The sequence below is a fragment of the Rhinoraja longicauda genome, chromosome 5, assembly GCF_053455715.1.
Source record: "Rhinoraja longicauda isolate Sanriku21f chromosome 5, sRhiLon1.1, whole genome shotgun sequence".
Lineage (NCBI taxonomy): Eukaryota > Metazoa > Chordata > Chondrichthyes > Rajiformes > Arhynchobatidae > Rhinoraja > Rhinoraja longicauda.
In genome coordinates this window covers 63832391-63848536 of record NC_135957.1, presented here as the reverse complement: position 1 = coordinate 63848536, position 16146 = coordinate 63832391, and the positions used below count along the sequence as shown (strand labels likewise).

General features: G+C 46.5%; 1 protein-coding gene across 1 annotated transcript in view; it reads right to left on the bottom strand.

The window, feature by feature from the left end:
* Window positions 1–14350, bottom strand: part of ufl1 (UFM1-specific ligase 1) — a 51255-nt gene extending 36905 nt beyond the window's left edge. Inside the window, exons 1-5 of the mRNA XM_078399678.1 lie at window positions 13615–14350; window positions 10822–10967; window positions 10664–10692; window positions 4328–4425; window positions 2429–2543 (exon numbers count right to left, since the gene is read on the bottom strand). Of these exons, the coding sequence (XP_078255804.1) occupies window positions 2429–2543; window positions 4328–4425; window positions 10664–10692; window positions 10822–10967; window positions 13615–13691 (465 nt within the window). The 5' untranslated portion in view covers window positions 13692–14350. The remainder of the gene's footprint in view (window positions 1–2428; window positions 2544–4327; window positions 4426–10663; window positions 10693–10821; window positions 10968–13614) is intronic.
* Window positions 14351–16146: the final 1796 nt, after the last annotated feature.

Here is a 16146-nt window from a genome sequence, read left to right as displayed (position 1 = left end):
TTACAACTGCTTCCAATCTGATGAAAGGCCATCAATCTGAAACATTAATCTTGTTTCTCTCTTCACAGTGTCAATTTGAACTTTTTCCACAATATTGTGTTTTTATTTCATTCAGATTTCTTATTACAGATAATATTTTTCATTTTAACTCAATGAAGTTCTTCAGATAATGGATATCTGAAATATAATCAGAAAATGCTGAAAATATTCAGCATATTTTCATGGTTCCAACTATAGGGCATCATGTGAAAAAATATGAAGCATCACATGCAGACTTGATTTTCAGTTTATGTACCCTTTTCATAATGCTCTTTGATATTTGCCTATACCAATTTTTGCAACATTTACTGTTTTCCATTTACATCTGACTGTTCAAAACTACAGAATCCTTTGCAAAGCATTCTGCCAATTTTATGTTAGAAAACCTGGTAGTATTTCAACCAATTTCACAACTGACTGTCAGTGAATTATTTAAAACCTTACTGCTGCACATCAACTGTTTGTGATATTATATCTATTAGGTCATAAGTGATAGGAGTAGAATTAGGCCATTCAGCCCATCAATTAGGCCATTCAGCCCATCTATTCTGCCATTCAATCATGGCTCATCCATCTCTCCCTCCGAATCCCATTCTCCTGCCTTTTCCCCATAACCTCTGACACCTCTACTAATCAAGAATATATCTCTGCCTTAAAAATATCCACTGACTTGGCCTCCACAGGCTGCTGTGGCAAAGAATTCCACAGATTCACCACCCTCTGACTAAAGACATTTTTCTCATCTCCTTCCTAAATGAACATCCTTTAATTCTGAGGCTATGACCTCTAGTCCTAGACTCTCCCACTAGTGGAAACATCCTCTCCACATCCACTCTATCCAAGCCTTTCATTATTCTTCATGTTTCAATGAGGTCCCCCTCATTCTTCTAAACTCCAGTGAGTACAAGCCCATTGCCGACAAACGCTCATCACAGGTAACCTACTCATTCTTGTAAACCTCCTCTGGACCCTCTCCAGAACCAGCACATCCTTTCTCAGATATGGTGCCCAAAATTGCTCATAATATTCCAAATGCGGCCTTACCAGTGCCTTATAGAGCCTCAACATTACATCCCTGTTTTTGTATACAAGCCCTCTTGAAATAAATGCTAACATCGAGTTTGCTTTAGTTGCTACTGATTCGACTTGCAGATTAACATTTTGGGAATCCTACACCAAGACTCCCAAGCGCCTTTGCACTTCCGATTTCTGGATTCTCTCTCCATTTAGAAAATATCATGATCAATGCCTCCACAATCTGTAATGCCACCTCTTTCAGAACCCTAGGGTGCAGTCCATCCGATCCAGGAGACTTATCCATCATCAGCCCTTTCAGCTTACCAAGCACCTCCCTAGTAATAGCCACTCACTAACTTCCACCCCGACTCTCTTGAATTTCAGGCACCTTGCTGGTGTCTTCCACTGTGAAGACTGATGCAAAAAGGTTATTCAATTCCTCTGCCATTTCATTGTTCCTCATTATCACTTCTCCTGCATCATTCTCCAGCGGCCCAACGTCCATTCTTGCCTCTTTCTTACTCTTTATATAACTGAAGAAACTCTTGCTATCCTCTTTTATATTATTGGCTAGCCTCCCTTCGTATTTCATCTTTTCTCCCCATATTGCCTTTTTAGTTACCTTCCGTTGTTCTTTAAAAGCTTCCCAATCCTCTGGCTTCCCACTAATCTGTGCTTTTTTTTTAAAAAGCTTTCTCTTTTAATTTTGTCCTTGACTTCCTTTGTCAGCCACGGTCGCCTCTTTCTCTCCCTAGAAACTTTCTTCCTCTTTGGAATGAAAAGATTCTGCATCTTCCAGATTAATTCCAGAAATTCTTGTCTGTTATTCCACCGTCATCCCTGCTAGGGTCCCTTTCCAGTCAACTTTGACCAGCTCATCCCTCATGCCTCTGTAATCCCATTTGTTCAGTAGCAATACTAACACATTTCATAGTGGCATAGAGTGAGACAGTGTGGAAACAGGCCCTTCGGCCCAACTTGCCCACACCGGACAACATGTCCCAGCTACACTAGTCCCACCTGGCTGCACTTGGTCCATATCCCTCCAAACGATTTGATTTCACCTTCCCCTTCTCAAATTGCAGATTAAAGCATCATATTGTTGTCACTACCTCCTAATGGTCCCTTTACCTTGAGTTCCCTTATCAAATCCGATTCATTAGATAACACTAAATCCAGAATTGCCTTTACCCTGGTAGGCTCCATTACAAGCTGCTCTAAGAATCAATCTCAGAGGCACTCTACAATTTCCCTTTCTTGGGGTCCAGTACCAACCTGATTTTCCTAGTCTACCTGCATGTTGCAATCTCCCATGACCACCATAGCATTGGCTTTTTTCCATGCCAAATATTGTGAAATATTGACCACTCACCTCTGTTAGAAAGTCACATGGCAGGTCATACAATTTACAGAGCTCTGCTATTGTCACAAGTCCAGCTTCTTGCAGTCGGTCATTAACCTCTTCAGCCATCTGATCCAGATAGGTTCTGTTCAAAATTTATTGAAATGCTGTAATTATTTGCCCATTTTCTTGTTTAATATTAAAATTTGTTGCTTATAATGTTCAATATTTAAGGTACAATGTGGGAGAAAATGTAAAAAAAATATACTGGGTTATTTTAACTTCAATGGCATGGTTAATTACAAGCACTATTAAATCGACAGAGAGTTTTTCTTCTTGCTTAATTTCCTTTCCTATTGAAGAATGCATCAAGAATGACCCTGTTGTCCTTGGCATTTGTCACAAACTACCGAATTTCAACATAAACAGACATAGAAAATAGGTGGAGGAGGCCATTCGGCCCTTCGAGCCAGCACCGCCATTCATTGTGATCATGGCTGATCATCCACAATCAGTAACCCGTGCCTGCCTTCTCCCCATATCCCTTGATTCCACTAGCCCTTAGAGCTCTATCTAACTCTCTTAAATTCATCCAGTGATTTGGCCTCCACTGCCCTCTGTGACAGAGAATTCCACAAATTCACAACTCTCTGGGTGAAAAAGTTCCTTCTCACCTCAGTTTTAAATGGCCTCCCCTTTTATTCTAAGACTGTGGCCCCTGTTCTAAGATTGTGGCCGCCTGTTCTAAGACTGTGGCCCTTGTTCTAAGACTGTGGCCCCTCAACAACTTAAAAGTAAATGGTTTAATACATCTGTGTCCAAGCTGTGCTTGGAATTAAAGGTCCTCTCCATTATGACCATTTTACTTGCATCTCCGTAACATCGCTCATCTCCATCCCTGGAGTGGCTCATCTACCGATGAAACTTTGATACCTCCAGACTTATTTGATTCAGCATTGTCATCTCAACATACAATACAACTTGGTTAATCCAAATTTTTACTGCTCTTATTGGATTTTATGTATTACATAATTTTACATCACACTTTCTTCACAACTGACATTAACTTCTGTTCTGTAGATGCAAGGAGCTGCAGATGCTGATTTACATAAAAGACACATAATCCTCCCCCCCTTCTCTCAGTTTTCTGACCCCCCCCCATCTGAAGAAGGGTCCTAACTTGAAACAACCTACCCCTATTCTCCAAAGATGCTGCCTGACCCACTAAGATACTCCAGCACTTTGGATCTATTTTGTCAACGAGCATCTGCAATTCATTGTTTAATAATGCAAGATATGTGGCTGCCTTTGAGAAAAAAAAGGTTATCTTGAGGAAAGATTCACAAGGGCAGCAGGGTCTTTGGCTTAAAGAACAAGTTAATGTTGGTGGCTACTGTCGATCACCATAGAAAAATGTATGGTCAGAAGCTTGATCTATGTAGAATTGGATGGAACAGTGGGGTTGAAGGCAAAGTAAAAGGCTTGAGAGGGTGATGAGGAGTTAAGTCCTAAGTACAGACATGGGAAATGGCTGGAAGAATGGTTTGAGAAATCATCGACAGATACAGCATAGAAGCAGGCATTTTGAAACAGTCTGCACTGACCCACAACCATGTGCCAATCTTTTGGCCGATTGACCCATCAATCCAATTCGTTGGGATGCTGGAGTAAAACAGAGCACCCGAGAAAACTTATGTGGTGACAGGGACAACATGCAAATTCCACATAGGCTGCACCCAAGGTTACGACTGCACCTAGGTCTCTGGTGAAGTCAAGCAGCAGCAATTCTAGTGTTGTGCCCAACTAGAGGTGAATGAAGCAGAAGTGAATGCACTTTTGAAATCAAATTAATTTTAATTCATGAAAATCTTTGGGCTGTTTTACGTAAATAATAATCTGTGCTTGGGCTAAATATCTGTCAATACTCACTCATCAATCAGCTGGCCCAACACAAGTTGGATATCTCGGTTTGATTTAACAATGTCATTTGCTTTGCTCTCGATGTATATGAGATCCACATTAAGAATCTACGAAAATATTGAAAAAAATAATTTTAACATGATTTAAACTCTAAAAAAAACATCTGGGATAAATACATAACTTCACACAAAACCATTTTAAATTTCAAAAGATATATTATAAGTTGAAGCTAACTGGCCATGGTGATGTTGGTGTGGAATAGGATAAAGATTAAATTAAATGCGACTGGATTTAATTGGGATTCCGGCACAAGCACTATTATTTGGGAAACCTCATCTAAAGAAGGATGTTTAACTAAACTGACGGATACCCTGAAGAACAACTCGAAATGAATAAAATATAGGGAGGTGCAGACTGATCCGTGTCAGAGTGCATCACAAGAGCTAAAGAAATAAGTTTCAATATTAACTGCAGCTTAAGGGGGAGGGGGGCAGAGGGAGGGAGGGGGGCAGGGGGGACGGGGTGGAGGGGGGAGGAGAGGGTGCTGCACCAATGCAGGAGAGTTTTGGGCCCAACGAGTCCACTTGGTCTAATAATAAACTAAACTCAATAGTCAATCAATAGTCGATAGTCAATAGTCGTTTATTTGTCACATACACATAAATGTGTAGTGAAATGAAACATTACCCGCAGTTGAACAATAAGACCAATAAGAATAATCAATAAAAATGCAATAACACATACAATCATAAACTAACACCAAACAAAAAGAAACATCCATCACAGTGAGTCTCCTCCAGTCAACTCCTCACCGTGATGGAAGGCCAGAATGTCTTTTCTCTTCCCCTGCTGTCTTCTCCCGCGGTCAGGCTGTTGAAATTGCCACGTTGGGGCGGTCGGGGCTCCCGACGTTGAAGCCCCCGACGGGCGGTGAAAGGTCCGCAGCCTATTCCAGGCTGCGCCGGACGGTGAAAGGTCCGCGGCGGGCCGACCCAAGCCCCGCGATTCGGGGCGGGCGAACACGCTGCCTCTGCCGCTGCCGGAGCTCCCAATGTCGGCCCCCACCTAGGGGCCTGTGGGCTTCCGACATCCAGGCGGCCCGCGCCGGAGCCTCCGGAGACGAGTCGCAGCCGCTCCCGCAGCATCCGCAGGCGGCCAGCGCCGCAGGTGGTGAGTCCGGGCCGCGGGCTCTGCGAACCAGAGCCCCAGGTGGTCCCAGGTGCATGGCCGGTGGTAGGCCGCAGCGTGAACGGAGACACGACACAGAAACAAAGGTCGCGAATGGTATGTTGGCATTCATAGCAAGAGGATTTGAGTTTAGGAGCAGGGAGGTTCTGCTGCAGTTGTACAGGGCCTTGGTGAGACCGCACCTGGAGTATTGTGTGCAGTTTTGGTCTCCTAACCTGAGGAAAGACATTCTTGCCTTAGAGGGAGTACAGAGAAGGTTCACCAGATTGATCCCTGGGATGGCGGGACTTTCATATGAGGAAAGACTGGATAGACTGGGCTTGTACTCGCTGGAATTTAGAAGACTGAGGGGGGATCTTATAGAAACATATAAAATTCTTAAGGGGTTGGAGAGGCTAGATGCGGGAAGATTGTTCCCGATGTTGGGGGAGTCCAGAACCAGGGATCACAGCTTAAGGATAAGGGGGAAGTCTTTTAGGACCGAGGTGAGAAAACATTTCTTCACACAGAGAGTGGTGAGTCTGTGGAATTCTCTGCCACAGAAGGTTGTTGAGGCCAGTTCATTGGCTATATTTAAGAGGGAGTTAGATGTGGCCCTTTTTGCTAAAGGGATCAGGGGGTATGGAGAGAAGGCAGGTACAGGCTACTGAGCTGGATGATCAGCCATGATCATATTGAATGGCGGTGCAGGCTCGAAGGGCCGAATGGCCTATTCCTGCACCTATTTTCTATGTTTGAGGAGAGAGAATGTTACAGTTCCCATTCCCGTTCCCTCCCACCCCACCCCCCCCAAACATAACATACAAACACCACATCATATTAAAACTACAATTCATACAAAACAACAAAAACACAAAAGACAGACGGACTGCAGGCAAGCCGCAGCTGCGACGGCAGCGCTGGCTCTTAGGACCTCTCGCATTGTAAAATGTGAAACTGATCAAAACAGCCTAACCACCTATCACTAAACTTTCAATAATCACGCAAGCTTTTGGCACACAGGTAAGAATGGTATAAATGCAGATAGCTTGGGAGCTTTAGTGTGTTTCCTGCAGAAAATTGCTTGATGGGGTTTAATTTATTTTATTATTGTCAAATGCACCATGATACAGTGAAAAGAGTGTTTTGTGTGCTATCCAGCCAAATCATACTACACAATTATAATCAAACACAAGTGAAGAAAATGTAAATTGATTCTTTTCTGGGACGCAAAGAGTCACCATGTTCCAAAACCATCTTGCAACATTCATGCCTCAGGTCTCTGAGAAGTCTGGTGTTGGCCCAAGGAGATATGCAATTTCTTATTTTCTCAAGTGTTCTGGCAGCATTGGATCACCAATGTATGGTTCGGTCTCGCTGACCGTGATGCTGCCGGTTCCTTTCACCGCCGCTCCATGCAGCCACTGCAGGGTGCGCTCAATCTGCTTGTTTACCCGGCTGCTGTAGGGCCTCCAACGACTGCCTCCACCAACACCATAACCTGCAAACACTGCAACCTGCAAACACTGCGGCTTGCCTGCAGTCCGTCTGTCTTTTGTGTTTTTTGTTGTTTTTGACTGAATTGTAGTTTTAATATGATGTAATGTTGTATGTTATGTTTTTGGGGGGGGGGTGGGAGGGAACGGGAACTGTAACATTCTCTCCCCCGAACGGAGACGCGACCTTTGTTCTGTGTCGTGTCTCCGTTCCCGTTGCGGCCTACCACCGGCCATGCACCTGGGACCACCTGGGGCACTGGTTCGCAGAGCCCACGGCCCGGACTCACCACCTGCGGCGCTGGCTGCCTGCGAATGCTGCGGGAGCGGCTGCGACTCGTCTCCGGAGGCTCCGGCGCGGGCCGCATGGACGTCGGAAGCCCGCAGGCCCCTGGATGGGGGCCGACATCGGGAGCTCCGGCAGCGGCAGAGGCAGCGTGTTCGCCCGCCCCGAATCGCGGGGCTTGGGTCGGCCCCCCGCGGACCTTTCACCATCCGGCGCGGCCTGAAATAGGCCGTGGGATTTTTCACCGCCCAGCGGGGGCTTCAATATCGGGAGCCCCGACCGCCCCGACGTGGCAACTCCAACAGCCTGACCGCGGGACAAGACGGCAGGGAAGAGAAAAAGACATTCTGGCCTTCCATCACAGTGAGGAGGGACTGGAGGAGACTCACTGTGATGGATGTTTCTTTTTGTTTGGTGTTAGTTGTGATTGTATGTGTTATTGCATTTTTTATTGATTAATCTTATTGGTCTTATTGTTCAACTGCGGGTAATGTTTCATTTCACTACACATTTATGTGTATGTGACAAATAAACGACTATTGACTATTGACTATTGACTATTGATCTGTCACTTGTTGCTGCCGCTCCTCCGCTTCCGTGCGCTGGGGTTGCCATGTCCCGTTTCCCGAACTGATCACAAAATTGTAGGGCGTTTCCCGAGGGTACGGGAGGCGAGCTTGCAGACAGTTCACAGCTACTAACTTTCCCCATGGCTAATCATCCATGCAGAGTTTCTCACAGTAGACTGATCATTGCACAATGGACCCAACTAATGCCATGCAATGTTGCAGCAAATATCACTTCAACACAGTTGTTTGGGTTCAATGAATACACACTTTGTTGAAGACATAGTGTGGACTAAACTGCTTGTTTGGGTGCCCATTTAGATAGCAGAATTGATCATTTCATTGCCTGAATTACAATCTGGACAATTTACAAATTATTACGACAAACTGAACAAAAGTTATTTTATTCACAAAATGCTGGAGTAACTCAGCAGGTCAGGCAGCATCTCGGGAGAGAAGGAATGGGTGACGTTTCGGGTCGAGACCCTTCTTCAGACTGATGTCAGGGGGGCGGGACAAAGGAAGGATATAGGTGGAGACAGGAAGATAGAAGGAAATCTGGGAAGGAGGAGGGGAAGAGAGGGACAGAGGAACTATCTAAAGTTGGAGAAGTCGATGTTCATACCACTGGGCTGCAAGCTGCCCAGGCGAAATATGAGGTGCTGTTCCTCCAATTTCTGGTGGGCCTCGCTATGGCACTGGAGGAGGCCCATGACAGAAAGGTCAGACTAGGAATGGGAGGGGGAGCAGACTGGGAATGGGAGGGGGAACACGCTATTCTGTTGAGTTGATCTAAACTGATGTTCGGGGTGACCAAAATCAGCTGGATTATATTTAGTACAGGTAGATTTAATACAATTTTTCATAGTGAGAGGATTTGAGTATAGGAGCAAGGAGGTCCTACTGCAGTTGCACAGGGCCCTGGCGAGACTGCACCTGGAGCATTGTTTGCAGTTTTGGTCTCCTAATTTGAGGAAGAACATTCTTGCTATTGAGGGAGTGCAGCGTTGGTTCACCAGGTTAATTCCCGATAGGCGGGACTGACATATGATGAAAGAATGAATCGACTGGGCTTATATTCACTGGAATTTAGAAGGATGAGAGGGGATCTTATATATATAAAAACATAAAATTCTTGAGGGGTTGGACAGGCTAGATGCAGGAAAAATGTTCCTGATGTTGAGTGAGTCCAGAACCAGGGATCACAGTTTAAGAATAAGGATAAGAATAAGGCCATTTAAGACTGAGATGGGGAAAAACTTTTTCAACCAGAGTTGAGAATCTGTGAAATTCTCTACCACAGAAGGCAGCGGAGGCCAATTCACTGGATGTGTTCAAAAGAGAGTTAGATAGAGCTCTCAGGACTCATAGAATTAAGGGATATGGGGAGAAAGCAGGAACGGGGTATTGATTTTGGATGATCAGCCTTGATCATATTCAGGATATCTTTATTTCTCATTTTTTGGACGAGATTTCGTCACCCACAGTCCAACAATAAGAGCATTAAAATAATCAAATTACACAACCCCAACCAACACAAAACACAAAAAAAAGAAACATCCATCACAGTGAGTCTCCTCCAGTCCCCTCCTCACTGTGATGGAAGGCCAGAATGTCTTTTCTCTTCCCCTGCTGTCTTCTCCTGCGGTCAGGCTGTTGAGGTTGCCACGTTCCAGGCCGCGCCAGACGGTGAAAGGTCCGCAGCGGGCCGACCCAAGCGCCGCGATCCGGTGCGGGCGAAGACGCTGCCGCTGCCCGTCTGGGCGGTCGTGGCTCCCGACATTGAAACCCCCGCCGAGCACAGAAAAATCCCGCGGCCTATTTCAGGCCGTGCCGGACGGTGAAATGTCCGCGGCGGGCCGACCCAAGCCCCGCGATCCGGGGCGGGCGAAGACGCTGCCAGAGCTCCCGATGTCGGCATCCACGCGGCCCGAGCCGAAGGCGAGTCGCAGCCGCTCCCGCAGCCTCCGAAGACAGCCGGCTCCGCAGATGGTAAGTCTGGTTCGCGGGCTCTGCGAACCAGACCCCTGGAGGCCGCCAGCTCCAGGAGTTTGGCCGATGGTAGGCCGCAGCAGGAACGGAGACCCGACCCAGAAAACAAAAGGTCGGGTCTCCGTTCGGAAGGGACAAATTTACAATTTTACAGTTTTACAGTCCCCTCCCCCACACACAGTACACAACCACAAAAAAACACGACATCACATCTACAATTAAGACAAAAACCCCAACAAAAACACAAAGACAAACGGACCGCAGGTAAGCCGCAGCTGCCAGGGCAGCGCCGCCTCACTCAAAGGGCCAAATGGCCTCCTCCTGCACCTATTTTCTATGTTAATTTAGCACAAGTGGGGGTGGAGGTGACAGATGGTGTTTTTGCAGTGGTTGTGGATTGTGGTGTTTACATAGGCTGGCTTGAGCTCTTCATCGTACAGAAATACAGCATAAAAACAGATCCTTCACGCCACCAGATCCATGCCAACCATCAAGTAACCACCCTCACTAATCCCATTCACTAGTACTTGGTCCACAGCCTAAATTTAATAAACATTGTTAGAATCCTAAAACAATCCAAGCATGAAATAATTAAATTGTGGGCGAGAACTTTTCTATCTTCTGGTTCAAAGTCCAAATTATTTTTTTCCAGATCGTACCGAAATCTGTATAGTCATATAGGCACCTACCATATAGATAGATACCTTTACTGTTTCAACTTCTGCTAACTGTGCTGTGTTCAAAGGACAGTGTATGTCTGCACCTCAAGTGAAATTTAAACTAGATATTCAACGTGTATAATTAAAATATAACCAACAAGATTTAAAATATTACTCACATGTTGCAGATCCACAATATTTATCCTGCCTGAAAATTAAAATAAATATTTAAATAGATAAATTACAATTTGTATAATTATTACTTGTTTCCTTCAAAAAACAAATATTCTGGTTTAACCAAATCTGTTATTTTATTGCATGCAATTTGCAAACTCACCTCCATGAACATACAGCTCATCTCGTATCTCTTTGCCAATTTGAGCTGGGGTGATATACTCTTTACCATCCAATGTATGTATCACGTCCAATTGTTTGTCTGCTATTAGTTTAGCAACAATTTCAATGCAGTTTCGATCAGACAACCTACATAAATAAAATGATATTATATACGAGTTTAAAAGTGTAATCCATGCCTTTCATTTCTTGAACGTATATGTTTTTGTATGCAGACATTAACGATGGAAAATACTGCTCTGAGGAAGCATCTAATTTTCACATAAATCACTTTTACATCACTGCAGTTTATACCATATATTTACTTTATCATATTCTTCATGACATTGGAGGCCATTCTGCCCAGGGTCATTGCTGCTCTCGGAGCAATCCCCCTCCCCCCAAAATATTTTCCAGTAATGTGTTTTCTCTCACTTGTTCAACATGTACCCTTGATTCTCCTTGCACCCACCTATCACTGGGATAATATACAACAGCCAATTGACTTAACAACCAGGTGGAGCATCCAGGCGAAACCAAAGTGGCAAATCCACAAACTCCACAAAGACAAAGCTCGAGACCAGGTCAAACTCAGAGCCGTAAGGTTACAACTATAACGGCAAAACAGTGAAAAGTAATTATTTATATGTGATGTACTATTGAGATAATGTGAAATATATTGTTGTCAAGGTGTTAGTAAGTTCGAGGTGCAGAATTAGACCATTCATAGAAACATTGAAAAATAGGTGCAGGAGTGGGCCATTCGGCCCTTCAAGTCAGCACCGCCATTCAATACGATCATGGCTGATCATCTAAAATCAGTACCCCGTTGCTGCTTTTCCCCCCATGTTCCTTGAATCCTTTAGCCCTAAGAGTTAAATCTAACTCTCTCTTGAAAACATCCAGTGAATTGGCCTCCACTGCCTTCTGTGGCAGAGAATTCCAGATTCACAACTCTCTGGGTGAAGATGTTTTTCCTCATCTCAGTCCTAAATGGCCTACCCCTTATTCTTAAACTGTGAGCCCTGGTTCTGGACTCCCCCAACATCGGGAACATTTTTTCTGCATCTAACCTGTCCAATTCTTTACGAATTTTATATGTTTCTATAAGATCCCCTCTCATCCTTCTAAATCCCAGTGAATACTAGCCCAGTTGACCATTCTTTCATCATATGTCAGTCCTACCATCCCGGGAATTAACCTGGTGAACCTACGCTGCACTCCCTCAATAGCAATAATATTCTTCCTCAAATTAGGAGACCAAAATTGCACACAATACTCCAGGTGCAGTCTCACCAGGGCCCTGTACAACTGCAGGACCTCCTTGCTCCTAAACTCAAATCCACTCGCAATGAATTAGTTTTCTTCACTGCCTGCTGTACCTGCATGCTTACTTTCAGTGACTGATGTACAAGGACACCCAGATCTCATTGCGCCTCCCCTTTTCCTAATCTGACACCATTCAAATAATAATCTGTCTTCCTGTTCTTGCCACCAAAATGGTTATCCACATTATACTGCATCTGCCCACTCACCCAACTGATCCAAGTCACCCTGCAGCCTCTTAGCATCCTCATCGCAGCTCACACTGCCACCCAGCTTGGTTTCATCCGCAAACTTGGAGATGTCACATTTAATTCCCTCATCTAAATCGTTTATATTGTAAATAACTGGGGTCCCAGCACCGAGCCTTGAGGTGCTCCACAAGTCACTGCCTGCCATTCTGAAAAGGACCTGTTAATTCTTACTCTTGCAAGTTTTACATAATAGACAAAGTCTTATCTATGCACAAGAACTTTGTATTTCCCAAACATATGGAGGCAATGGCCATCTCCCAAGTATGGAAACCGTGTTTCTAAAATCATTAGATCGTTTCACAAACATGCTTTTATTAAAACTGGCAATTTTAAAACAATGCCTTTGGTCAACAGTGATATTAATTTTCAGCGATGCAGTTGTGTTTATTTTGTTGCTTGGTGGTTAATGAAGTCGTGCAGCTTTTCTTGCTATTGAGGGCGTGCAGCGTAGGTTCACTATGTTAATTCCCGGAATGGCGGGACTGTCCTATGTTGAAAGGCTGGAGCAATTAGGCTTGTATACACTGGAATTTAGAAGGATGAGGGGGGATCTTATTGAAACGTATAAGATAATTAGGGGATTGGACACATTAGAGGCAGGAAACATGTTCCCAATGTTGGGGGAGTCCAGAACAAGGGGCCACAGTTTAAGAATAAGGGGTAGGCCATTTAGAACGGAGATGAGGAAGAACCTTTTCAGTCAGAGAGTGGTGAAGGTGTGGAATTCTCTGCCTCAGAAGGCAGTGGAGGCCAGTTCGTTGGATGCTTTCAAGAGAGAGCTGGATAGAGCTCTTGAGGATAGCGGAGTGAGGGGGTATGGGGAGAAGGCAGGAACGGGGTACTGATTGAGAGTGATCAGCCATGGTCGCATTGAATGGCGGTGCTGGCTCGAAGGGCTGAATGGCCTACTCCTGCACCTATTGTCTATAGTCCATCTGAAGTACACTCCCGCTAAATAAGAAAACGGGTTTGATGGAAGGATTGAGATAACTGTTTCAGCAGCCACACAACCTGGAGGCAGTGTGGCCTTGAGTGCAGGATACACGGCTGCCTCAAGACATACCAGTGAGGAGTCATCAAAAGTGACCGAGCTGGCGAAAGGGGGAATCTATCCGGGTCTGGCCTACAAAGAAAGCAGTTGGTGCCAGGCAGGAGAATGGTTGCAAAGGCTCACCTCCCCCCCCCCTTTCTCCTCTCCTTTTCCTTCCCTTCCCTCCTACCTCTGCACGTTGCTTGCGAACTGCGCTCTCTGGAAGTCGGCTGCCAGACGCCGGATTTCAGCCCAGTCTGCAGCCATGGCGACCCGCCCTTCAGTCTGCTGTTGATGGAGGCGGCGGCAGCTCTTGCTCCGGGCTGCAGCGGCCCAGGGATGGGGACTCGCGCTCCGGCCCAGGGACAGTGACTCGCGCTCCGGGCTACAGCGGCCCAGGGACAGTGGCTCGCGCTCCGGGCTGTAGTGGCCCAGGGACAGTGACTCGCGCTCTGGGCTGCGGCGGCCCAGGGACGGGACTCGCGCTCCGGGCTACAGAGGGACGGGGACTCGCGCTCCGGGCTGCAGTGGCCCAGGGACAGTGACTCGGGCTCTGGGCTGCGGCGGCCCAGGGACAGTGACTCGCGCTCTGGGCTGCGGCGGCCCAGGGACGGGGACTCGCGCTCCGGGGCTACAGCGGCCCAGGGACGGGGACTCGCGCTCCGGGCTGCAGCGGCCCAGGGATTGGGGACTCGCGCTCCGGGCTGCGGCGGCCCAGGGACAGTGACTCGCGCTCCGGCGGCCCAGGGACAGTGACTCGCGCTCCGGGCTGCGGCGGCCCAGGGACAGTGACTCGCGCTCCGGGCTCTGGCGGCCCTGGGACGGCTGCTCTCCGCAAATGGGCGCTTTGCGACCGCCCGCAATCACCCCGAAGCTCGAGCTCGCCCCCCCGCGCTGCCGCCCGACCTCTCCCGCACTCTGCAAACCACACGTCAACACTGCACTGGCGGCTACGGGCAGGCAGTGCACACAAACCAACTAACTATGTCTTGGGGAAAATCGTTTCTAGTTGCGAAATTCGCTCAAGAGTACTTTGCAATGTGTTCATAAGTTATCGGAGCAGAATTAGACCATTCGGCCCGCCAAGGTGTGCTTTATTTTGGAACATTTAAAGTGCAATATACTCAAAACCAAATTGTAGATTTCTTTTTCGTGGAAATGTACGTATGTCTCTTATCGAGGTTGGACAGAAAACCTGGATCTCTCCCTCCAGCACGCTGTCTCAGAATTATAGCAGTGGTCGGAAAGGCAGCTGCTCGACACTTTTGTTAAAAGTTAGTCATTAAATGGTGGCTTTGCCAGCGCATCCCACATAAGATGAAGCCTGCAGGCACGCCATGTACAACCTGAGAAGAGAAACCAGAGCTGCCAAGTAAAAGTACTCTGAGAAACTGAGGAGCAAGTTCTCAGCTAATGACCTCTTCAGTTTGGAAGGGCTTACAAGAAGTCACCAGCTAAAGGAGGGATTTCGTCCCCTCCTTGGACAATTGTCAGCTGACCAACGACCTGAACGAGTTCTACTGCAGGTTCGAGAAACATAACCCTGGGAACCCCCCTCAATCAATCACCACTTCACAGCCTGACTCCGTTCTGCAAAGACTGGACCCTTCCCTGCCCATTCCTCCCCAGTCACCACTTCACACCTACTCACTGACTCCAGTCTGCAAAGGCTGGCCCTTTCCCCTCCCCTCTACAATCACCACTTCACACCCACTTAGAGCGTTACTCCAGTCTGCAAAGACTGGGCCCTTGTCCACTACCCACCCCCTCCTTGCTGCCCAACATCAGTCTGGCCACTTCTTCATCTCCAACAATAGAAATTGAGGATGTGGAGAGGCTATTCAGGAGACAGAAAAGCCGGAAATTATAAGTGATAGTAGTAGAATTAGGCCATTTGGCCCATCAAGTCTACACCATTCAATTATAGACAATAGACAATAGGTGCAGGAGTAGGCCATTCAGCCCTTCGAGCCAGCACCGCCATTCAATGTGATCATGGCTGATCACTCTCAATCAGTACCCCGTTCCTGCCTTCTCCCCATACCCCCTCACTCCGCTATCCTTAAGAGCTCTATCCAGCTCTCTCTTGAAAGCATCCGACGAACTGGCCTCCACTGCCTTCTGAGGCAGAGAATTCCACACCTTCACCACTCTCTGACTGAAAAAGTTCTTCCTCATCTCCGTTCTAAATGGCCTACCCCTTATTCTTAAACTGTGGCCCCTTGTTCTGGACTCCCCCAACATTGGGAACATGTTTCCTGCCTCTAATGTGTCCAATCCCCTAATTATCTTATATGTTTCAATAAGATCCCCCCTCATCCTTCTAAATTCCAGTGTATACAAGCCCAATCGCTCCAGCTGATTTATCTCTCCCTCCTAACCCCATAACCCCTTCTCCCCATAACCTCTGACACCCGTACTAATCAATTGTCTGTCACTCAAAGACTATATAGCTTAATGTTTAGATTAGAGGGGGAAGTTTAAATGAGATATAAGGAGCAAGTTTTTTACCCAAATAGAGAGATGGGTGCCTGGATCGCACTGCCAGCAGTGATGGTGAAACCAGATACCATAGTGGCATATAGAGAGGCATATGAATATGCAGGTAAAGGAAGTATATAGAACACATGCAGGCAGAGGAGGATAGTCTCCAGGACCGGACAATGTTCCCCCCTCTACCCTCAAGCTCTGTACCGAACAACTGGCACCGGTCCACACAGAC